Source organism: Lampris incognitus, chromosome 10, assembly GCF_029633865.1.
Source record: "Lampris incognitus isolate fLamInc1 chromosome 10, fLamInc1.hap2, whole genome shotgun sequence".
In the NCBI taxonomy this organism is placed as follows: Eukaryota; Metazoa; Chordata; class Actinopteri; order Lampriformes; family Lampridae; genus Lampris; species Lampris incognitus.
The window spans coordinates 45,501,943-45,525,995 of NC_079220.1; the positions used below are offsets into that span (position 1 = coordinate 45,501,943).

Below are 24,053 nucleotides of genomic sequence, written 5' to 3' on the forward strand. Positions count from 1 at the left end.
GCTAGCGGCCAGCGTGTCCTCTTATCCATGCACGTTACAATACTATGTCCAGTCCTCTGTAGTGTAAAAGAAAGTAAAAGAAAGACACGTGGCAGGGAGGAATATAGCTAGGGTAGTGTTGCTGTACAATGGCAACTATGTCAAGTGTATGACAGGGTGTCCCGTTTGCCATTTGGGAACGTTTCAAAAAGAAACATTCCCAAAAGAGAAATAAAAGAGGAGAGAAAAAGTCCAGTTCAACCCCATTTATCGAAACTATCTGTAATGTCAAGAGCCGGCACAGCAGCAGCCAAAGCATGAGGTTAGACCAAAGCTGCACAAGCTAAAGTAGCGTTTGCAAGGGAAGAGAAATAAAGAAGGAAAACTTGCCTAGAAGCCATGCTAGATACTTGAGAGAGAGAGAGAGAGAGAGAGAGAGAGAGAGAGAGAGAGAGAGAGAGAGAGAGAGAGAGAGAGAGAGAGAGAGAGAGAGAGAGAAAGAGAGAGAGAGAGGAGAGAAAGAAAGAAAGAAAGAGAAGCAGCGCGGTTGGGCCAAGAAAGTTGTGATGAGGCTGTAATGGAGCCAGTTGTGATGGAGGCTGTGATAGCAAAAGCAAATCTTACTGGCAGAAAACAACTTCATTACCAGCTCAAATCCAAAGATCTCCACCCAGACATGAACAAACAGCCCGCGATACAACAGGACATTTCTCCTCTTCCCAAGAGCCTCTCACCACTCCAGTGTCCCACCTTCAAGCCTCCCTGATCCTGTCATGCCACAATGCCCACTACAACGCCCTGCTCCAGTGACAACATAGCCTCATGTGATCTTGTCAAATATTTGGCTTAGATCCAACCGGTGTCATATGGTCTTACCCGAATGGATGATAGACAGGAGAAGTATTTTGCTTCGAAATCATTAGTTCTCAACGCCATCGTGAGTTTAGATCTGACAGCTGGATAACAGTTAAACGGGTTAGTTAGATGGACAGGCGATGAGTGAGAGGAGCATGCATGGTGCTTAAAGTCTGCATGCATGCCATATTCTGCAGAGGTTTGAAGGAGATTTATGGGTCACCTGAGGCCATGGGGGGGGGGGGGACTTTTTCACAAAGTTAGAAAATGGTCCCCAAAATATTTGCTGGACAGCAGAAAGTTATGTGAATTAGGCGATCGGACACCGGGGTCACCTAGCTGAGCCGGAAGGTTATCAATGAGATGGCTTCCTACCAAGCTTCTTATCGCTTGGTACTGCCAGAGGCGTCAACCCCATAATTGAGAAACTACAGTTTTGGACTCTAGGTTTCTCACTACAAACAGGAGTTTAGAGTCCCCTTTCCACCCCTCGTGTTCATTTACACACAATGATCCCATTTTAAAACTCACCTTGTACTTCGCAGCCACGAATGGGAGAGATGGGACCACCGAGAGCCACAGTAACTCCAGTGTAGGCCAATCCCTGTTTATAAAACAGATATCTCATCCTCCACTAGTCCTCCCTCAGTTGTTGACCAAAGTAAGGCTGATGTGGAGATAAACAAAGCCCTTCTACATCCAGCCCATTAAAGCAATGTGGAGTAGAGAAATCCCTCCATTTAAATGTTGCACAATCAGAAAATAGTGCATTTAATTTCAAAATAAACGAAACAGGCCTTGGTGGCTAACATCAAATTTACAAAAGGCACACTGTCTATCTTGACTAATGAAAGCAAAATCCTGTAGACACAGTATCAGAACATCTGGGAGAAATTCTGACCCACTTATAATCATTTAGAGGTTGTTTATTTATATTCACTTCATCCTGCACATCTCCATATTGCAGCTGCTGGCATGTATTTTTGCATGTAAATATGTATGCAAATTTGTTGCGAGTTCTGACGGCTGAACACAAATTCCTTGTACATGTGTAAAAACATACTTGACCAATAAAGCCTGTCTCTGATTCTGACACTAGAAGTGCAGCTGAATTGTGCATGTATAAAAGTAGCCTCTGTGAACCGGTCAAATACCTAGGGCTTGCTGAAGCATTGTAAGTAAGGTATATCTGACTGTCCGACTGTGTATCTGACTAAAGGGTGGATTCACATATTTGCAGCCAAAAAAAAAAAGAACCGTAGATCATATCATCAAATGGCTTGTAAAGCTGCCGGGAACTTGACTTTCAAAGGAGAAACGGTAAAGAAAGAATCCAAACAAAATCTGATTGCATCGGAGAAGTTCTGTGACCCACTGATTCACAGTGTGCATGCAGATAGCAGACTTTTTAAAAAGGTAAAAACGTACATGGGCCGAACATGCGACCAAGAAAGAAAGCTCTGTTTTAGTTTTAAAATGTTATTCCAGTGGGAGGGTTGAATAATACAAAGCATTTGGTTTTAAGTGCTTAAAATGTATCTTGATTGCTCACTTGAGACTCATGTTTTTCACCTGGTAATTAGGCCTCAGTATTCTACTTTATGGACCGTTTGAAATAGCTGCTGAGAATTTGTTTTATGAACTTGCAAATCAGGTAACAGAACCCATCCTGGGGTCTCCTGGCAAGCATGAACTCGCACCACGGACGAGCCCCCATGAAACACAAAAAGCAAATCAGGAGACAAGTGTTCAGTGGAAACTGATCATGTATAGCTAGCGTACCTTTCCTGTATCCTCTGCTTTAAAATCCAAACAGCTCTTGTCATTCAGTGAATACAAGACAAAATCCAACTCCTTTAGAATAGGCAAATTATAAAAAGTGTATTGTCTCATATTCTTTTAACACATCAGTTGGATTTATTTTTATTTTTACAAAATATTACATAAAAAGCGAGTGTATACAAAGAACAAATATGCATACTTATGAACAATACGTAACAGCAAAGTTTTAATTTAGCTTCAGCTTTGTTTAGTCTCCAAAGAGGTTCACAATCATATGTACTAGAATACATTCATGATAAAGGCTTGTCTCATTGGTTTATGGATCTACCAGAAAAAAAAGAGGGGTGTGTGATGTGAATATGCAGACTGCAGTGAAAGCACTCCGTAATCTCTTCCCCTCATTTGCCTCAAATATCGACCGACCTCGTCCCTATGTGAAGAGAATTCGATCAACACAGTCATGTACACAGCACACATGCTGGCCTATTAATGAGTAGACTGCAATGCAGCTTTGAGCTTCACTTGAAACTCTGTACCTGAAACGGTTCTGTAGATAGAAACAGTGTCCAAGGCTAAAATCGAGATTTTTGCAACTTTAAAGCAGAAACTTGGACAAACACACTGGTAACGTTTTGTTGAGTCAAAACATGACTGCCCCTTAGAAATACATACGCAGCTGATATGACCGACCGACTGACTGACTGGACGGACGGACGGGTATGAGCAATACTTGTTTCAGTCCTGTAATCTAACTGTGATAGCCACGTGGATGGAGTCCTATCAGTAGACACTGCCCTGGATACTTTTATGTGTCATTTGTTGCACATCATCGTAACATTAGCCTGGCTGCCGTGTTTTGCTGCACTCGGCTTTTGATCTCTAACCTAAAACAAGAAACACAATATTTTTAACACAAAGTGAGGCAGCTACAAGAAACAAAATCCCCATATTGAAAAAAACCAACAACACATTTAACTCAGCTTTGTGTTGTATTAGCCCGCTACATTAAATGTCGGTTTCAACAAAATATGACTGCGGTTCTGCAAAGTTGGGGCTGAGGCATCCAATCTGCTTCTTGGTTCATTTCCTTTTCATGATATGGGTATATTTTTTGGGAAGCACACAAATAAAAAGTCTTCACCAATGCCAAGACAATACAATATTTTCGCCGATATCTAACCCAATATTTTTTATATTCATTTCCAAAAAAAACATTTTTTTTGAAGAAAAATCAACGACAACACCACAAGAATGAAAACACCTCACTAAAGGATACTGAATCCTGTTATGATCATGTAATCTAAAACAAATCATTGCCTTTTCAAAGAGAGTACCTACTGATAGAGAACTTGGATGTTGCTTTATTGTACTCGATATGCAGAGGGAGTGTTGTTTTCAGCTGGTAAATTAAAATTTTCAGTGGAGAAATTCCTTACCCCTGCCACCCTTGATACTTTTTTGGAACAGCTTTCATAAACATCTGGCTTGCTGTCCTATGAAATAGCTCCATAATGCTGGCCTTTTTGCTAAAATTAAGCTGTCATGCATTCATTCAATCTCCCAGAGAGATGCACAGGGCAGGTGACGATGGTTTGTGTGTAGAAATAACAGCAAGAATGACATTTCAAATGTCAACTACTGTGTAAGCATATCACGGTCCTTCCAGACCCGCTAATAGTATAGCTCATCTCAAGGTAAGCTATACAAAAATCAATGCAAAACAAGAATACCAAAAAACAAAGTGGCAAACTGACTTGACACTGTGACATTTCTAATTTAGATATTAACGTGTCCAAATCCTCTTCGAACAAATTATCCTGAAAAGCAAATAATTCCTTGTAAACCTGGGTAATAGGGATAACCTTCTTACTTTCACTTTAGTAAACACTTTACTCAGACATATCACCCGTTAACAGCAGGCAGTGTGCATTGTGTGCATGTAACTGTACCCACTGATATGAAGTGTAGTTTAACATGGCAGTATAATGTCTGCATGTTCAGTCTTATCTGACTTCAGTTCATTCAGAACTGTGAGAACTTGGAGAGAGAACAGAGGGTGAATCGGAGAATATCAGTGAACTGGTGCTTGGTGAATCATCTGGCTTGGTACAAGGTTTCCATGGAGTGTATTTCAAAATATCACTTCTTCAAGATAATTTTTTTTTTTTTACTAAGCTACAGTATGATGTACTGTAGCAACACTGGCAAAGCAATGTGACTGTTTGGAATATGGTACCACATTTTAGACGCAGAGTTTAATATTTTCTCATCTTTTTCCATATTCCAAACCTACACAGGATGTGTTTATGATAAAGAAAGGCTAATAATAAAACACAATTTGGCTCACTGCTAAATATTTCCCCGGTGACTGGCAATGATGAGAGATGGTTTGGCTCAGTAGCACATTGTGAGTCAAATACAACTTATCTACAGAAGGCAGTCTTTATCAGGTTCCCACTTCCAAAGATTAGAGGCCACAACCAGGAGATTTTAAAAAAGCCTGTCTTTACTGGGAAGGGCTTGTCTGCCCCTGCTAGGAATGCCAGTATCTGGCAAAGAAAAAAAAAATTATGTGCGTGTGTGTAGCTATACTATACAAATAACTGTACTGTCAAAATAAATAGTAACCTAAATACATCTCCTTAGCTCAAATATCATTTTATAGAGTACTTGTATCCAGGTGCAACAACTGCAGAGGTCCAAACAACCAAACAGTGTCACATAGGAAATGATGTGCATGAACATTTTGAGAAACCTGAACATGAACTGGTACAGCAGCAGTAGATTGGAGGCCCTTGCTCAGGGCGTGGGTGGGTGGGTGGGCAGAAGATTGAAGTGTCAGGTGGAAGTTGGAGACAAAACCCTTATTCCAGCCAATTCATTTGCAGTCTTGCCACCAAGACATTCAAACTCTCCCATCAGTTTTTACTCTCTTTCCCTTCAACACAACGCCTCCATAGGGAGGAGCTGAAAGAGCTGAGAGGATGAACGTTAGTGGTATGTTGGGGAAGTAGAGAGATGCTGGAGACAAAACCCTTATCCCAGCCAATTCATTTGTCGTCTTGCCGTCAAGACATTCAAACTCTCCCATCAGTTTTTACTCTCTTTCTCTTCAACACAAGGCCTCCATAGAGGGGAGCTGAAAGAGCTGAGAGGAAAAAGGGAAGTGGTATGTTGTGGGAGTAGAGAGATGCTGAGGATGCTGAGGCTAAACCTCTGCCCTCCTTGTTTACGCCAGCCCAGAGTCTTTGGCCATCTTGTAGAAGATTCCTCTTTGAGCAATGAGATTAGAGGGGGAATCAAACTCAGCCATCTCTCCTTTGTCTAACACCAGTACCCTGGGGGGAAGGGGCACAAAGATTAGATGCTGGTGGTACTACTATCCTAACTACCAAGTTTAAACTTAATTTGAATAATGCTTTTAGAAACACAACTTTTCCCTAGTATGGAAGTTTTAAGTGCTTAACAGAAAAATAAGACCTCTGACATACTTGACTGAATAATCCTCTGATGAATAAAATGCAAGAAGCAAAATGACCAATGAAAGACAAAAGCAGTATGACCATATAACATTGTATTTGTGTCTTACCTGGTGTAGTCCATGATTGTGTTGAGGCGATGGGCGATGGTTAGGACAGTGCAATCCTCAAACTGGGTGCGGATGGTGGATTGGATCAGGTTGTCTGTCTCCAGATCAACAGCTGCTGTGGCTTCATCTAGAACGAGAATCTTCGTCTTCCTCAGGAGAGCTCTGGCTAGGCATACCAACTGACGCTGACCCAGACTAGACAGACAAACAGAAGGGAAGGTGAAAATGACAAATATAAAAGCTTAACTGTGGATGTTAAAGTGTAACATGTTTACACCTTAATATAAGCTTGAGAAATGTCACAAACATTCCTACCCAGGCCTGTGTTTGTCAGGTCTTACATAGTGTACACGAACAATATCACCAATGTGTAGCCAGATTTATGTACTGCTACTCTATGTTACTCTATGTACAGTTAGGACGTAGCTTGCTGGAGAGCAGTATACCAAAATATAGTTTCTATAGGCTGTATGCAAGTTAATGTACAGTTATTTGTTCCATATAAAGGTCAAATTTAGTGCAGTTTCTGTGGGCTTTATGTATGGTTCCTATAAGCAATATACACTGATCAGCCAAAACTTTGAAACCACCTGCCTAATATCATGTAGGTCCCCCTCATGCCGCCAAAACAGCTCTGACCCTTCGAGGCATAGACTCCACAAGACCTCTGAAGGTGTCCTCTGGTATCTGGCACCAAGACGTTAGCAGCAGATCCTTTAAGTCCTGCAAGTTGCGAGGTCCGGCCTCCATGGATCGGACTTGCTTTTCAAGCACATCCCACAGATGCTTGATTGGATTGAGATCTAGAGAATTTGGAGGCCAAGGCAACACCTTGAACTCTTCCTCAAACCATTCCTGAACAATTTTTGCAATATGGCAGGGTGCATTATCCAGCTGAAAGAGGCCCCTGCCATCAGGGAATACCATTGCCATGAAGGGGTGTACTTGGTCTTTAACAATGTTTAGGTAGGTGGTACTTGTCAAAGTAACATCAGCATGAATGCCAGGACCCAAGGTTTCCCAGCAGAACATTGCACAGACCATCACTCTGCCTCTGCCATCTTGCCTCCTTCTCATTGTGCATCCTGGTGCCAACTCTTCCCCAGGTAAACGGCACACGTGTACCCAGCCGTCCACATGATGTAAAAGGAAACATGATTCATCAGACCAGGCAACCTTTTTCCACTGCTCCACCATCCAGTTCTGACACTCACGTGCCCATTGTAAGCACTTTCGGTGGTGGACAGGGGTCGTCATGGGCACTCTGACCAGTTTGCGGCTATGCAGCCCCATACGCAGCAAGTTGCGATGCACTGTGTGTCCTGACACCTGTCTATCATAGCCAGCATTATTTCAGCAATTTGAGCTACAGTAGCTCTTCTGTGGGATCAGACCAGACAGGCTAGCCTTCGTCCCCATGTGCATCAGTCAGACTTGGATGCCAATGACCCTGTTGCCGGTTCACCGATTGTCCTTCCTTGGACCACTTCTGGTAGGTACTAACCACTGCATTGCATACTGGGAACACCCCACAAGACCTGCCGTTTTGGAGATGCTCTGATCCAGTCGTCTAGCCGTCACAATTTGGCCCTTGTCAAAGTCGCTCAGATCCTTACACTTGCTCATTTTGCCTGCTTCCAACACATCAACTTCAAGAACTGTCTGTTCACTTGCTGCCTAATATGTCCCACCCCTTGAAAGGTGCCATTGTAATGAGATAATCAATGTTATTCAGTGGTTTTAATGTTTTGGCTGATCGGTGTATATGATATATGTTTCCTATATCACCTTATGTATGGTGAGCAATGGTTCCCTCAGGTTATACAAATGGGGAAATATGTCTCCTATTAGTTGCATGTATATTGAGATATAGTTCCTGTAGGGCTTATGTATGGAGGGGTATAGTTCCTAGAAGCTGAATCCATGGTGAGTTATAAGTTCCTAGAAGCTGAATGTATGGTGAGATATGGTTCCTATAAGCTGTATGTGTGGTGAAGTACCTGAGGTTTTCTCCTCCTTCTGAACACTCGTGGTTGAGCTTGTCTGGCAGACCTGACACAAAGTTCTTGAGATGGGCCAGTTCCAGAACTTTCCACACCTCCTCGTCAGAGTAGCTGTCAAATGGGTCCAAGTTCATCCTCAGGGAGCCTGAAAACAGCACTGGGTCCTGGGAATACAAAGAGGGTAAATAATGGCTGTGTGTGTGTGTGTGTGTGTGTGTGTGTGTGTTTGTCTGCATCCATGAAACAAACTTACAGTGCATCCGGAAAGTATTCACACCCCTTCACTTTCCCCATATTTTGTTATGTTACAGCCTTATTCCAAAATGGATTAAATTCCTTTGTTTTCTCATCAATCTACACACAATACCCCATAATGACAAAGTGAAAAAGGTTTTGTAGAAAGTTTTGCAAATTTATTAAAAATAAAAAAACTGAAATATTGCATGTACATAAGTATTCACACCCTTTGCTATGACACTCAAAATTGAGCTCAGGTTCATCCTGTTTCCACTGATCATCCTTGAGATGTTTCTACATCTTGACTGGAGTCCACCCGTAGTAAATTCAATTGATTGGACATGATTTGGAAAGGCACACACCTGTCTATATAAGGTCCCACTGTTGACAGTGCATGTCAGAGCAGAAACCAAGCCATGAAGTCAAAGGAATTGTCTATGGACCTCTGAGACAGGATTGTATCGAGGCACAGATCTGGGGAAGGGTACAAAAAAATTTCTACAGCTTTGAGGGTCCCGAAGAACACAATGGTCTCCATCATTCGTAAATGGAAGAAATTTGGATCCACCAGGACTCCTCTAGAGCTGGCCGCCCAGCCAAACTGAGCAATCGGGGGAGAAGGGCCTCGGTCAGGGAGGTGACCAAGAACCCGATGGTCACTCTGACAGAGCTCCAGCATTCCTCTGTGGAGATGGGAGAACCTTCCAGAAGGACAACTATCTCTGCAGCACTCCACCAATCAGGCCTTTATTGTAGAGTGGCCAGACGGAAACCTCTGCTCAGTAAAAGGTACATGACAGCCCGCTTGGAGTTTGCCAGAAAGCACCTAAAGGACTCTCAGACGACGAGAAACAAGATTCTCTGGTCTGATGAAACCAAGATTGAACTCTTTGGCCTGAATGCCAAACGTCACGTCTGGAGGAAACCAGGCACCTCTCATCACCTTGCTAATACCATCCCTACAGTGAAGCATGGTGGTGGCAGCATCATGCTGTGGGGATGTTCTTCAGCGGCAGGAACAGGGAGACTAGTCAGGATTGAGGGAAAGATGAATGGAGCAAAGTACAGAGAGATCCTTGATGAAAACCTGCTCCAGAGCACTCAGGACCTCAGACTGGGGCGAAGGTTTACCTTTCAACATGACAATGACCCTAAGCACACAGCCAAGACAACGAAGGAGTGGCTTCGGGACAAGTCTGTGACTGTCCTTGAGTGGCACAGCCAGAGCCCAGACTTGAACCCCATTGAACATCTCTGGAAAGACCTGAAAACAGCTGTGCAGCAACGCTCCCCATCTAACCTTACAGAGCTCGAGAGGATCTGCAGAGAAGAATGGGAGAAATACCCAAAATATAGGTGTGCCAAGCTTGTAGCTTCATACCCAAGAAGACTTGAGGCTGTAATCACTGCCAAGGGTGCCTCAACCAAGTACTGAGTAAAGGGTGTGAATACTTATGTACATGCAATATTTCAGTTTTTTATTTTTAATAAATTTGCAAAAATTTCTACAAAAGCTTTTTCACTTTGTCATTATGGGGTATTGTGTGTAGATTGATGAGAAAAAAAGGAATTTAATCCATTTTGGAATGAGGCTGTAACATAACAAACTTGGGAAAAGTGAAGGGGTGTGACTACTTTCCGGATGCACTGTATGTGTGCAAATTATTAACAGTGGATTAAACTTATAAAAACACGTTTAATTGGTGTGTGTAAACCGACTGCTGAAATTTTATTGGTGTGGTGTGTGGTTGGGATGATCCTGAAGACAAATGGGAATAGTGGCAGATTGCTAGCTTTGCTTTCCAGTGACTGTTTTAAGTGTACTAACCTGTGGTATGATGGTGATTCTGGAGCGGAGCTCATGCAGGCCCAGCTGAGCAATGTCAACACTATCAATGAAGATGTGGCCCTCGGCTGCCTCAATAATTCGGAACAGTCCCAGTGTCAGGGATGACTTTCCTGCTCCTGTACGCCCTACGATGCCCACCTAGTGTAACAGGATCATTTCAAATGTAAAGGTTTGAACAGAGTCTTGAGCAATGAAAATTAGGTGAATTTACATGCAGTTAATGGGTGCATGGCTTGAAGTTGGGAATCTAGGGGTAATATTCGAGGCTAACCTCAGTTGATAATCAAATCAAACATGTTCAGTCATGTTTTCTGCAGCTTAATATCATCTCTAAATGTCATCTCTAACTTTTATAGATCATTTATCAAAATGATCTATAAAAGTTGTACATGCTTTTATCTATTCTCGGCTTGATTATGCAATGCTCCCTCCACTGTCTGCAGTTGGTACAAAACACTGCTGCTCGACTCATTACCGGGACAAAGAGGCATAATCACGTCACTCCTGTGCTTGCCTCCATACACTGGTTCCCTTTTTAGATTTCAAATTGATTTTAAAATTTTATTGCTCACTTTTAAAGCCTTAAACAGTCTTGCTCCTAAAAACAGTTCTGACCCCCCCTCTTTTTTTTTCTCTCCAATTGTACTTGGCCAATTACCCCCACTCTTCCCAGCTGTCCCAATCTCTGCTCCACCCCCTCTGCCGGTCAGGGGAGGGCTGCAGACTACTCCTCTAATACATGTGGAGTCGCCAGCTGCTTCTTTTCACCTGACACTGAGGAGTATGGCGAGGGGGACGTAGCACATGGGAGGATTACTCTATTCCCCCCAGTTCCCCCTCCCCCCTAAAAAGGCACCCCAAACCAGAGGAGGTGCTAGTGCAGCGACCAGGAAACATCCAGCTTCCCTCTCGCAGACACGTCCAATTGTGTCTGTAGGGACGCCCGACCAAGCTGGTGGTAATATGGGGACTCGAACTGGCGATTCCTATGTTGGTAGGCAACGGAATAGGCCGCTACGCTACCTGGACGCCCACTGTTTTTATTTTGTTCCTATTTATTTGTTCTTATTCATTTATTGTTAATTTTTCTTTGCTTCTGTGCTTTGGTCTTACTCTCATTTTTGCCTTGTCTGGTTTTATTTCTTTTGTAAAGCACTTTGTAACACTGTTAAGAAAAGCACTATATAAATAAATAAAGGTTTCTCATACACTCAAGGAATAAGTAAATATTCCTGTAATGACTTCAGCATAGGGAGTATTTTTTCGGAAATATTTGTGGTGCTGAGTAACATAACCATAGTGAAGATAGAGCCGCAATCAATATTCACCTTATATTCAAGTTTAACAGATAATTACCATCTATCCCTGTGATATAAAGGACTCAAGATTCTTATGTTTGGTACAATGTGATTTGTGAACTTATCCCAAACAGTTTTTTTTTCTTTAGGGAGTTGTTCCTTATCCGGTGCAAGGGTTTAAGGACAGGATGTTGTATTGCTGTAAAGTCCTCTGAGGCAAATTTGTAATAACTGGCAAAACAAATAAAATTGACTTGTGTGTTTGATTTAGATGATTTTTAACAGCACATTATGACAAGGAAACAAGATAGAGATATAGAAAAGCCTGTTTTATTAATATTACTCAGTAAGCACCATTCATCATTGTTAAATTACATCTACTTTACTCATCAGTAAAGACGAGGAGGCTGAGTACAGGGCTGTGATGGGAAACTCTGTCACATGGTGTGAGCGTAACCATCTGCAGCTTAATGTGACTTAGACAAAGGAGCTGGTTGTTGATCTGAGGAGGGACATGACACCAGGGGGTCAGTGTGGACACTGTGGAATACTACAAGTACCTGGGGGTGTATACAGACAATAAACTGGACTGGGCTAAGAACACCGATGCCCTCCCCAAGAAGGGACAGAGCCGTCTCTACTTTTTGAGGAGGCTGAGGTCCTTCAACATCTGCCAGACAGTGCTTAAGATGTGGTATGAGTCTGTGGTGGCCAGTGCTCTCCTGTTTGCTGTTGTGTGTTGGGGTAGCAGGTTGAGGGTAGCGGATGCAAACAGGCTCAATAAACTGATCCGCAAGGCTGGTGACATTGTGGGGGTGGAACTGGATTCTCTGGCGGTGGTTTCTGAGAGGGAGATGCTGTTGAAATTATGTGCCATCATGGACAATGTCTCCCACCCACTCCATGACATGCTGGTTGGGCACAGGATTACTTTTAGTAACAGACTCATTCTGCTGAAAAGCACCAGAGCGCCACAGGAGATCATTCCTGCCTGTGGCCATGAAACTTTACAACTCCTCTCTCAGACTCAGACTGTCAAGATACTCGGAGTTAATGGTCATTGGACTGGCCCTGTCGGATTTTGTTCATGCTGCTTGTTGTGTGCTGTGGTAGTACAGTATAGTTGGGGTGTTATGTGCACCATGATTGTTGATATATTTTGTTCTTATTTCTATTTCTTATTTTATCTTTTATTCCTATTGTTTCTGTTTTTCTTGTTCCTATTTCTTTCTATTTTCTTGTTAGCTTGTAAGTTTTTGGTTACTTGGTTATTTCTGTGTTGAATGGCCTGTAATTTAAAGTGTTACCCCCTAAAATTGTCCATTTGTCAAAGGCAAGGGAACCAGCAATTCTTCACTTACTCACAAAATCATCAGTTATGTTCAGAATTCAGTCTAATTCTCACAAGTACAATAACACAATACCTTCTCCCCTCCCTGGATGGTGGCACTGATGTTGCGGATGGCCAGGTCCTGGTCTTGTCGGTAGCGAAGGCCAAAATTTCGAACCTCGATGAAGCCAGCTGTTGGCCACCCTTGAGGAAGGGTGGACGACTCATGTTTCCACTCTGCCTGGGTGGTCAGAGGATACCCATATGCATTACAACACGATCCACTTACACATAAACACAGGTACTACAGGTAATGGGAGAAAAGCACCAGAATTTGCAACAGAGCAAAGGAGATACAGCCAGTAAACACTACATGTACACTGTTGGATTCAAACTCAAAAGGGGTGACACAGATTGGGACATGGTTTGGTGGTGCACTGCTTATTCCATATGGATTTTGATGTCAAAACACAGCCAGTAGCACATCTCCAGTCTCTATCCAACAATGAAAAGCATAACCCCTGTCCTATTACCTCTTTCTCTGTGTCACAGTACTCTTTGACTTTCTCCACAGCTACAATGTTGGTCTCCAGATCAGAAGTCATCCTCACCAGCCAGGTCAGAGAGGCTGTCAGCTACATAGGAAAATGGGCATAAAGAGGAAACAGGTAAAAGAAGGTGACAGAACAGTCATGCCAATATTTTCCAGGAGTGCTAAACATCGGCTCAATCACTGTGTAATGGCTGCCAGATGAAGACCACATACCGAAAGAAAAGTTTAACTTTAAAATAACACAGTAAATAAGAATGTGAATGGAACGAGGGTTTCAAAAGGCATGAAAAGACACAAAATAGAGCTTGTTCAACAACACCAAAAAAATTTAAAAAAAATGTCCATAGAAAAGCATGAGTCTTTTTCATCTCTGGCTACTTTTTTCTCTTAATTTGGCTTCATAATGTGCTTGTGGAATGTGTGTGATAAAACTTTCACATGTTCTCACAAACTTTCATTCTTATGCTTTTCACATAAATATTGATAAGATAGTTTAAAGAATTTTGGCAAAGCAAGTAATAAACTGACTGGATCACCTCAGAGTCCACAAAATTTATGAATGAAAAAGATTAGAGCATTAGCATATTTACTTATTTTCTGTGTCATACAACACACACAGCAGTTATTCTAATACTGTGTGTGTTTGCCAACATACTAAGAAGATGGTCTCCACTGGGAGTAAATGTAGGGAAAAGTAGGCCTTTGTGACAGCCAGAAATAGACTGGAAGCATCAGATAAAAACATTCAAAATGCACAAATGGCTTCCAATGTTGAAATGTGTTCAAAAGGCATCAAGGAAAGGCAACTAGCTGGAGGAAGCCAGTTTTTACTATGCATTTGATCCCAGATGCAAGTATCAATAAGACTCGAGGAATCGAGGGTCTAATGATAGGGCGTCCATTGCACAGAATGTAATTATGATTACAAAGACTTCTGGGACTAAATTGTGATTTAAAGCTATCTGACTTGACTTGACTCCAATGGCTATGTAATATAAAGCACTGACAAGTGACAGGTTTTTGAGGTAAAATCACGTCACAGGACAACGAAAAAAAAATACTCAATAGTGAAGTCATCTCACTAGATGTATTCAAATATGAGCAGCAGTAAGAAACAATAGGTCAGAGGAGACAAAAGGTAATATTTGTTCAAAATCAGTTGTATATAAAGGATATGAATGCATAGAAGAGCTGCAAATGCCGAAATAATTACAAAATATTTGCCTACTCACAGCCCATTACCATCCCTGTATTCTGTAGCTATCAAATACGCAGCCTTGCTTCATATTGGCGCTACAGTGGCAGTATTTTGCGATATGTGCTCCATCTTTGGGAATATGTGATTGAGCGTGAATGTTGTCCAAGGATTTAACAACATTTCATGGCAGAAAAAAAGACTTTGATCTGAATACAGTGTAAAACAACCACCAACAGGGCAAAGAATAGAATAAGAAGTTCATCTTGTGGTGGACTTGTATAGCTCAGCTGGTAGAAGACCAAGTGTTATGGCAGCATATGCCTTGAGCATGGCACTGATACTGACAAAAGTTTGGGGTTTGAAACTCACTGGGGCCCACCCATACTGCAATATGATGCAGTCATTTCATTTAAAACACTTTGTGGTCTCAGACTAGAAAAGTGCTGCAAAATGTAGTCATTTCATTTTCCTTTAACTATAATAGACCTTCAGCGAAGCGTAAGCAATATGATGATGAATCAAAATTACCATTGGCAGACAGATGATATCTAGCCAATGACTTAATTCCCAAGACTAACCCTGGTGGTGTGTGTGTGTGTGTGTTGATTGAGCATTCACCTGCAGGGCATAGGAAATAGACAGTCCCATGATGCCAGGACTAAGGTTCTCTCTGGCCATAACAGCAAACAAAGCAGCAAATGACACAATGCAGTTTCCAACAAACTCGAGTCGCACCGCCAGCCACCTATACATTGGAACACACATAATAAAAAGTTTTCCCAAAAAGTTGGCAGGCCATCTTGAAAGGAACCCTAGCTATTCAATCAATCAATCAATCAATCAATCAATCAATCAATCAATCAATCAATCAATCAATCAATCAACCAATCAACCAATCAATATATATATGTGTGTGTGTGTGTATATATGTGTGTGTGTGTATGTATATATATGTATATATATATATATATATATATATATATATATATATATATATATATATATATATATATATATATATATATAATTAACACAGCTGACTGAAAAAAAATGTCCTTTATTCATTGTTAGTATTCCTCACTGCAATGGGTACTACTAGCAAAAGTTTAGATTTGGGGTTATGGGCGTTGATATGATTCAGGTTGGAAACAATAAATGAAACTGTCTTTTTCTGAAATTAGTTACAGCACCTCTGGCAAATCAGTTGTTCAGATGCTTACCTGTTTGCGACAATACTGGGGTAGTAGGCCTTCTGGTTGTGATCCACACGCTTATCACTCTCACGAATGAAGCGTTCCTGCTCACCAAAGGCTCGGATGATGCTGGTGCCTAATAAGGTTTCATTGAAGTGGGAGTAGACAGGCGAGCGACTGACTGACTCCAGACGCTTCAGCTGACGTGATGATGCGACATAGAACCGCTGAAGAGGGGCATGAAAGAGAGTGGACATGTTTTATCATTTATTTTACAACCAGAGAGGGCAATTCCTGGAATCCCAACAAAGAGCGTGTATAATTGCTATATTATATTACAACAAAACCACAATTGGAATTCTAAAGAATGACAATATTGAGGTGTAATACTTTGAGTGTGATATTATAGAGAGATGAGCTCATCCAAAACCCCAATACCTTATTGAGATAATAGTTTTTACTTTTGAAAAATCTTAGCATCGTCTTCAAAAAATATAAATGAGTCAGAACTGGGAATTGATGAGAACCAGGTCCGATAAACGGAATCACAACCAAGATTGGAAATAAAGAAATCCAAATGATACTGAATCCTTGTCCTCAAGCAGGTGTATGAGAATTTTCTCGAGTGTTTTTTGTCTAATATTTACGCATTAATGCAGAACAATATAATATGAATATCCCTATTTGCCCTCCTGTATAACAGATTGCAGTAACTAGATTAATGGCTAATAGCGGTCTTGTGTACCATCCATCCATCCATTATCTGAACCGCTTATCCTGCTCTCAGGGATACTGGAGCCTATCCCAGCAGTCATTGGGTAGCAGGCAGGGAGACAACCTGGACAGGCTGCCAGGCCATCTCTCACTCACTCACTCACTCACACACACACACACACACACACACACACACACACACACACACACACACACACACACACACACACACACACACACACACACACACACACCCTCAGGGGCAAATTTAGTATGACCGATTCACCTGACCTATATGTCTTTAGATCGTGGGAGGAAACTGGAGCCCCCGGAGAAAACCCATGCAGACATGGGGAGAACGTGCAAACTCCACACAGAGGACAACCCGGGACGACCCCCCCCCAAGTTTGGACTACCCCGGGGCTCGAACCACTGACCTTCTTGCTGTGAGGTGACCGCGCTAACCACTGCACCACTGTGCCGCAGTCTTGTGTACCAGATTATCCTAAATACACAACACTTTTCTGTGTTTAGATTTTGCAATGGTGATTTGCATATTACAAACACAGCCAAGTGCAAATCATTTCTAAAGTCAGTGTAATTTCTTTATCAGTATGTGATCAGGTTAAGTCTGCATGTATACCTGATGTGAGTCAACAATCCTTGATAAGGGTTTAACATAAAGTTCTCCCTTTTACATTAAATCCTTGAGGTGTTCATTCCTGAAAACAAACATCTTATGTGAGTATAGGCCTGTCACAATATTAGATTTTCACTACACGATTGTCGTAGCCAAAAGAATTCAGAATAATGATATTATTGTGATATCTATAGAAAATAGGAAGAAAAAAATGGCTATCAGTCAAATTCACCTTTAACTGTTTATTGTGCGTTTTGCCTTTTTTGCCAAATGAATTGGTACACTCAAAATACAAGTGTAGGGAGTTGGAGAGCTTCTGTAACCATCTTCTAGCATCATTCTCCTCCAGCTTAAAAACAGCTAAGACCACTTACTATCAGAACAAGGTCTGTGGTGCCACTGATGCTAAAAAAAAGTTTTTTGATTCTCACTCCTCAATCCGCTGCCTCCTCCAACCTCCACTCTGCTCACTCCAGACATGTTTGCCTCATACTTTACTGATAAGGTTTCTGTCATCAGTAACCAGTTCTGAGCCTGACCAACTCAGTCTGCTGCTGCCAGCTGACAATGCCTCACCCACCTCATTCTCTCCCGACCAAGGAGGAAGTCTCCAATCTTCTGCTGGACTTTCGTCCCACTACCTGTCTGCTGGATCTGATACCATCCAATCTCCTACAGACCATTTCCCCCACACTTAATCCCGCAGTCACACACATCATCAACTCCTCGCTTACAATAGGTGTGTTCCCCACTGTATTTAAGCAAGCTCAGGTCACCCTGCTGCTCAAAAAACCTACACTCAACCTAGCCCAGGTTGAAAACTACAGACCGGTTTCACTTCTACTCCTTCTATCTTAAATACTTGAGCGCACGGTCTTTTAACAAAGTCTCTGAATTCCTTTCTAAGAACAATCTGTATGATCCGAATCAGTCTGATTTTAAGCTGGAGTCATTCGACTGACACTGCACTCCTGTTGGTAATGAATCACTGCGTTTGGCCAGAACTGCTGGTCAGTCCTCAGCTTTATTGCTGCTAGATCTGTCAGCTGCCTTTGACACAGTTAACCACAAAATCCTACTCTCCACACTCACTGAGCTTGATATCTCAGGATCTGCCCTCCGCTGGTTCATGTTCTACCTGTCAGGAAGCTTTTTTAGAGTATCTTGGACAGGAGAGGTGTCCAAACCGCACGGCTTATCCACAGGGGTGCCCCAAGGGTCAGTGCATGGTCCCCATCTCTTCTCAATATACACCACCTCACTTGGTGCAATCATCCGCTCCCATTGTTTCTCAAACCATTGCTATGCTGATGATACCCAGCTGTTCCTATCATTCCAGCCAGATGACCTCACAGTCCCGTTACAGATATCGTCATGCCGTGCTGATAGTACCTCTACATGGATGAAAGAACACCACCTTCAGATTAACCTATCTAAGACTGAGCTCCTTGCCATTCCAGCCAGTCCATCCATTCAACAACAGATCAATACCCAGCTCGGATCAACCCAACTCATGCCCACAAAGTCTACCAGAAACCTGGGGGTCATGATTGATGACCAACTAACCTTTAAGGTTCATGTGGCCTCAATTGCTCAGTCATGCCGATTTGCGCTGTTCAACATCAGGAAAATTAGACCCTACCTGTCTGAGCATGCAGCACAACTCCTGGTACAGGCTCTTGTAATATCACATATTGCCTACTGCAACTCCCTACTGGCAGGTCTCCCTGCATGCACTTTCAAACCTCTGCAAATGATCCAGAACGCGGTGGTGCATCTGATCTTCAACCAACCCAAAACAGAACATGTCACTCCGCTGTTCATATCTCTTCACTGGCCCCCAGTTGCTACCTGCATTAAATTCAAAATCTTGATGCTCGCTTACAAAACAGCAACTAAAACGGCTCTCGCCTACCTGAACTCCCTCATTCAGGTCTACACTCAGTCCTGCTCACTATACTCTGCCAATTAAAGAAGCCTTGGCACTTATGCCACAAGGGGGCCCTAAGTCACTAGCCAGAGTCTTCTCTTCTGTAGTTCCCCGGTGATGGAACGAGTTACCAAACTCCATTCAATCCGCTGAGTCCCTCTCCATCTTTAAGAAGAAGCTGAAAACCCAGCTCTTTCACAAACACCTCCATACTTGATGGTATAAATAAAAATACAAAAAAACAAAACAAAACAAAAAAGCTTCTATGCACCCTATGCATTGCCTTTGTGCACTGCCTGTTGACAACTATATATCCTATCGGACCTGAACCTGTTTGTTTTGGCACTTACTTGCATTGTTGTCTCCTGACTAGATCCTTGCTTGTGTTGTATTAACTCTCAGATGTACGTCGCTTTGGGTAAAAGCGTCTGCTAAGTGAAATTTTAACATTATAACTGTACAAAAGCATACAAAAAGAATGATTACATTTAATGGATCGTGAAATGACAATCAGATGAACTGATTAACAAAAGATCCACAAGGCCTAACATCTGCCATCAATACAATGTCAACTGAAACAAAAATCACTTGCAGGGAGCAGGGGACACGAGAGTTTGTGTGTGAGACCACAGGCTGACAACTAACCACTCTGATATGCTGGGATTTAATGTCCACTGATCATGTCCTTACATTATTTTTCCCCCTTTCTATTTTTCACATGATTTTGCGCAGCAATAGTTGCCACACACTGAGGTAGTAGTTAGCTAGTATAGCATTTGACCAAGTTTAAACCAGTCTGAGTCAATGTCAAACCCCACAAAGGATACATATATTCAGAATACACATGACCCCTGGTTATTTTTTTACAGTACAAACGAATTTATAATTAACTGCAAGGCAGTGAAATAAAACACTCGATTTAAATAAACCCAACCACACCATCAGTCAATTTGCAAACATTATATTAGAGCAAAAGGGAAAGAAAAAAAGTTCCATATAATTCAGTTCAGTTTGCAAAGTAAATATACTCCACTTTGGGATTTCCTGGTTATCTCTGTTTGTTTCAGTTCAGTTCACTTAACAAAAATACTCCACTTTGGGATTTCCTGGTTATCCAACAAACAAAACTTCAAATCAAGGAAGTATTCCCAACTGCAATTCATTTCAGTTAACTCACAAACAAAAATCCACAAACCCCCAAAGCTTTGGTCAAGTGGAAAAAAGGCAAAAAGAGAAAAAGAAATAGTCACCGGCTTTCACCGACTCACATGTTACCATGGTGAGTGATTATTAAGCCGTTGTTGAGCCCCCGGGGATGTTTAGCTGTTGGATCCTTGACGGATTCCTTGAGATGATTTTTTACAGGGACGCACATGCAAATATATAACAAACGTGGACTTAACATGGCACAAATGCCTGGGTAGGCTGATGAAGTGGAGGTCTAACTCCTCTCTGCTCTTTACTCACTAGCGTCAGTCGCCATACTGGTTTGTGCCACTCATCCTAAAGGAACGTAAGGGGCCGGTATTTCCGAAAGTGGGTAAATCAGAGCCATATCACTGGTTGACAGGACTGGTGGGTGTGTGGAGGTGAGTGAAGACAGACTGATAGCCGGAAACATATAGTTCTTATTATTTATGACATAATTTGGGTGATCGCCACACTAGCTAGTTACTGCATCACGGGGGAGGGAGACAAAGACAGAACGGAAAGAAACAGGAATGATTTAAGATGCACTGGATTATTTACATGCTATATATGTGCATTATCAATAGTTATTATTAATATTGTTATATCAATATTTAATTTTTAAAATATCACGGTTATCGTCAATACTGGTATATCATGACATCCATAGTGGGTATGTTTTCTGTCTTTATTATTTAAATGAGATCATTTCTAAATCATAAAGATCAAAGAGCATTTTTCCTGCTTAAGGAATTCTTTAGGAATTATTCCTAACAGGATTTTGTTCTAAAAAGGTTGTAGTTTACAAAGCTGGAGCATGCTTCTGTTGCAAATTACAATGCTCTGTGACATAACATGGCCAAGATGATATGCTGGCTCTTTGCAAAAGGAAGCATGGCTTAGGGTTGCCATTATTTCAAAATGTTTAACTTCAATACAACACTGTTCTCTTCTTCATCACAATTTAGCATGTCAATTTGCTGTTCTTCCAAGGCCCAACGTTGGATGACCCCCAGAAAGGCTAGGGAGGGCTTGGACTTCCATATGTGTCCCCAGTATTAGCTGTATTACTGTTGTCTATTGGAGTTAAAAATCAACTTGTCACATTATAGAAATAGAAAACACCACTTCTTCTTGAAACAATGAGATTGATTGTGAACTTCATCTGCTTCCATCCTCTGCTACCGTATTGCTGACCCACCTGTACAAAAAAGTAGAGCAGACCCAGTGGAGGGATAACGACGGCTACAAGGGGCGTAGCAACCAGGATGACAACACAGGAACTCATCACGTTGAACATGGAGCCCATGAACATCTTAATGATGCTGGGAATAATGGAGTCAATGGTGTCCGTCTCCTTGGCAAAGCGGTTTACCAGGTTGCCACTGGGTGTCCGTTCGAAAAAGGACATTGGTGAGCGCAAGACATTGTACAGCATTGTCTGATGGAGGTAGCGTGAGGCTAGGACGCCACCAATAGACACCGCTATAGAGTAGCTGAAGACTGCCAAGCCTAGGAGACCAGAAAAAAAGTGCTGGTTATGTAGCATGCATACACATAAACTTCCTCCACCAAGACTCTTTAAAGGTTAGTAACAGCAACCAAGGCAGTTGTTCTCCCTCACACACACGCACACAAACATCAAATGTCTAGCATGGCAAAACTTGTCTCCCTAAGCCTACTGAAAAGCTCAGTGAAGCAGTCTTATCTGCATTTTATCCTACCACTGTATCTAGCCTGCCAACAGTTTCCAAAGCTGTGACTGCGCCGTCCCCTTTTCAACAGAGTCTGTCTATTTGAAATTGCTCTCAATTAGAAAGAGACAAAAACCAGTCTCCAAAATTAAAACAAGCAATACCCCTCAGGAAAGGGTAATAATGGGATCTGGGGCAGGTTCAATGCATCATACATACACATCTTCTCAACACTTGTCCCCTGCCCCCAACCTTAGAATAGGTCCAAAGCCCAATGGAGGCCCACCCTCATGACACCTGCAGCCTAAATCTCACCTTGGGACAGACCCAAAGCACCATAGATGCCCAGTCTCATTGTCCTGTTAGGCTGTGTACCATTGACCACAGGATCATCAGTCCACAGACTGAGCCAGTAGTTGGAGAAAAGTGATGACATGTGGTGGGCGAAGAACAGCAACAGACTGATGCAGGACAAGACCACTCCAATGGCCTTCATGTACTCCCAGAACACAGCAAGCTTCACCTGGGGGAGTAGAGGAAAGGGGTTGGATGTTAGTGGGCAGTTATGGCCAAGAACTGCACCAGGTATACAAACACAATGACCAGAACAAAACATATGAAAAAAAAAAGAAACATAGGCATAAAAATTGTATTTGTAACAGAATCAATCCAACTAACATGCAATATATAGACAAGCCATGAAAGCACATTAACAATCAACAGTCAAACAAATGGTATGACCTCTACCTACCCGTCCAGTGTTTGCTTTGTCAGCCTCTGTCAGTTTTCCCACCTCGGCGTTTTTTGCCTTTTTCCCCAACACCTCTCCTACCTCATTCTTCTGAGACAGCTTGGCATTGCTGCTATTCTGGGCACCCTGACTTCTGGATGGTCAAATAAAATAATGTTTCAATGTTAAGTATAGGGCAGAACTAACAAGAAATTACACGGCCTTCCCAAAAGTGGACTGTAGATGACGTTCTTAAAATATATTCCTGCCAAATGAATTGAAACGGCATCTATAAGGCGCATACTATATATACACAGGTCTTTGGTCCTGCTTTTACATCTGTTTGTTACATTTCCCAACTTGCTAGGGAATATTGTTTGACAGACTATTTTGAGTGCTATTTTCTTTTCGATGTGAAGCAATTTTTGTACCTGAAGAGGGACCCACACACTCATTCACATATTCATGGTTAACTCCTACCACGGTTTTCCTCCTATTATGAGCTCATTGCAATTCTTTACTGAAATATGCCCCAATAAGCCTCATGATTACTGAATGCAAAGACCTTAATTCCACTGGGGGTTTCTTTCAAAGAAACATCCCTACTTCTGGGAGGAGATGCTAAGTAGTTGCTACTGTGAATGCTGCAATTAAATATTCCTCCTGCTTTCTCTTTATTCATACTGTGACAATATGCATATAAAATGTCAAATTAACAGGGGTTTTCTGTTATCAACACTGCTTGCTGATTAATTTTTCTATATATACTTTAATGATCCCCTAGGGAAATTACGCTCTGCATTTAACCCATCCTAGCTGTGTAGCTAGGAGCAGTGGGCAGCCACCGTGCAGCGCCCGGGGACCAACTCCAGTTCGTCCTTGCCATGCCTTGGTCAGGGGCACAGACTGGAGTATTAACCCTAACATGCATGTCTTTTTGATGGTGGGGGAAATGGGAGCACCCGGAGAAACCCCACCGCAGACACGAGGAGAACATGCAAACTCCACACAGAGGACGACCTGGGATGACCCCAAGGTTGGACAACCACGGAGTTCGAACCCAGGACCTTCTTGCCATGAGGCGACAGCGCTAACCACTGCGCCACCATTTTCATGTCTTCAGTTCTCCTCTCCGATTACAAAAAAGTAGGTCTAGCTTTTGCTTCGCCTTTCTGTTCGCTCCACTCCATTTTTGTTGGTTGGTGGAACTTTAAGTGACACAGATGAGCTATTCAGTTCCGCAAAAGTTGAAATTTTTTCAACTTTGGAAAGAGGAGTGTCTACAATGTAG

The 24,053-nt window shown here is 42.1% G+C and overlaps 1 protein-coding gene across 3 annotated transcripts in view; it reads right to left on the bottom strand.

Moving 5' to 3' along the window:
- Positions 1 to 5,845: 5,845 nt before the first annotated feature.
- The window catches only part of abcc1 (ATP-binding cassette, sub-family C (CFTR/MRP), member 1), a 78,366-nt gene continuing 60,158 nt past the window's right edge, over positions 5,846 to 24,053 (bottom strand). Inside the window, exons 21-31 of one of the 3 annotated variants that reach the window (XM_056287874.1) lie at positions 22,784 to 22,892; positions 22,348 to 22,555; positions 21,540 to 21,850; positions 15,894 to 16,093; positions 15,292 to 15,418; positions 13,456 to 13,557; positions 13,017 to 13,163; positions 10,274 to 10,432; positions 8,206 to 8,372; positions 6,206 to 6,400; positions 5,846 to 5,954 (exon numbers count right to left, since the gene is read on the bottom strand). In XM_056287874.1, the coding sequence (XP_056143849.1) occupies positions 5,846 to 5,954; positions 6,206 to 6,400; positions 8,206 to 8,372; positions 10,274 to 10,432; positions 13,017 to 13,163; positions 13,456 to 13,557; positions 15,292 to 15,418; positions 15,894 to 16,093; positions 21,540 to 21,850; positions 22,348 to 22,555; positions 22,784 to 22,892 (1,834 nt within the window). Of the gene's footprint in view, positions 5,955 to 6,205; positions 6,401 to 8,205; positions 8,373 to 10,273; positions 10,433 to 13,016; positions 13,164 to 13,455; positions 13,558 to 15,291; positions 15,419 to 15,893; positions 16,094 to 21,539; positions 21,851 to 22,347; positions 22,556 to 22,783; positions 22,917 to 24,053 lie in introns of all 3 variants that reach the window. The other 2 variants (XM_056287871.1, XM_056287872.1) reach the window with 2 other exon arrangements.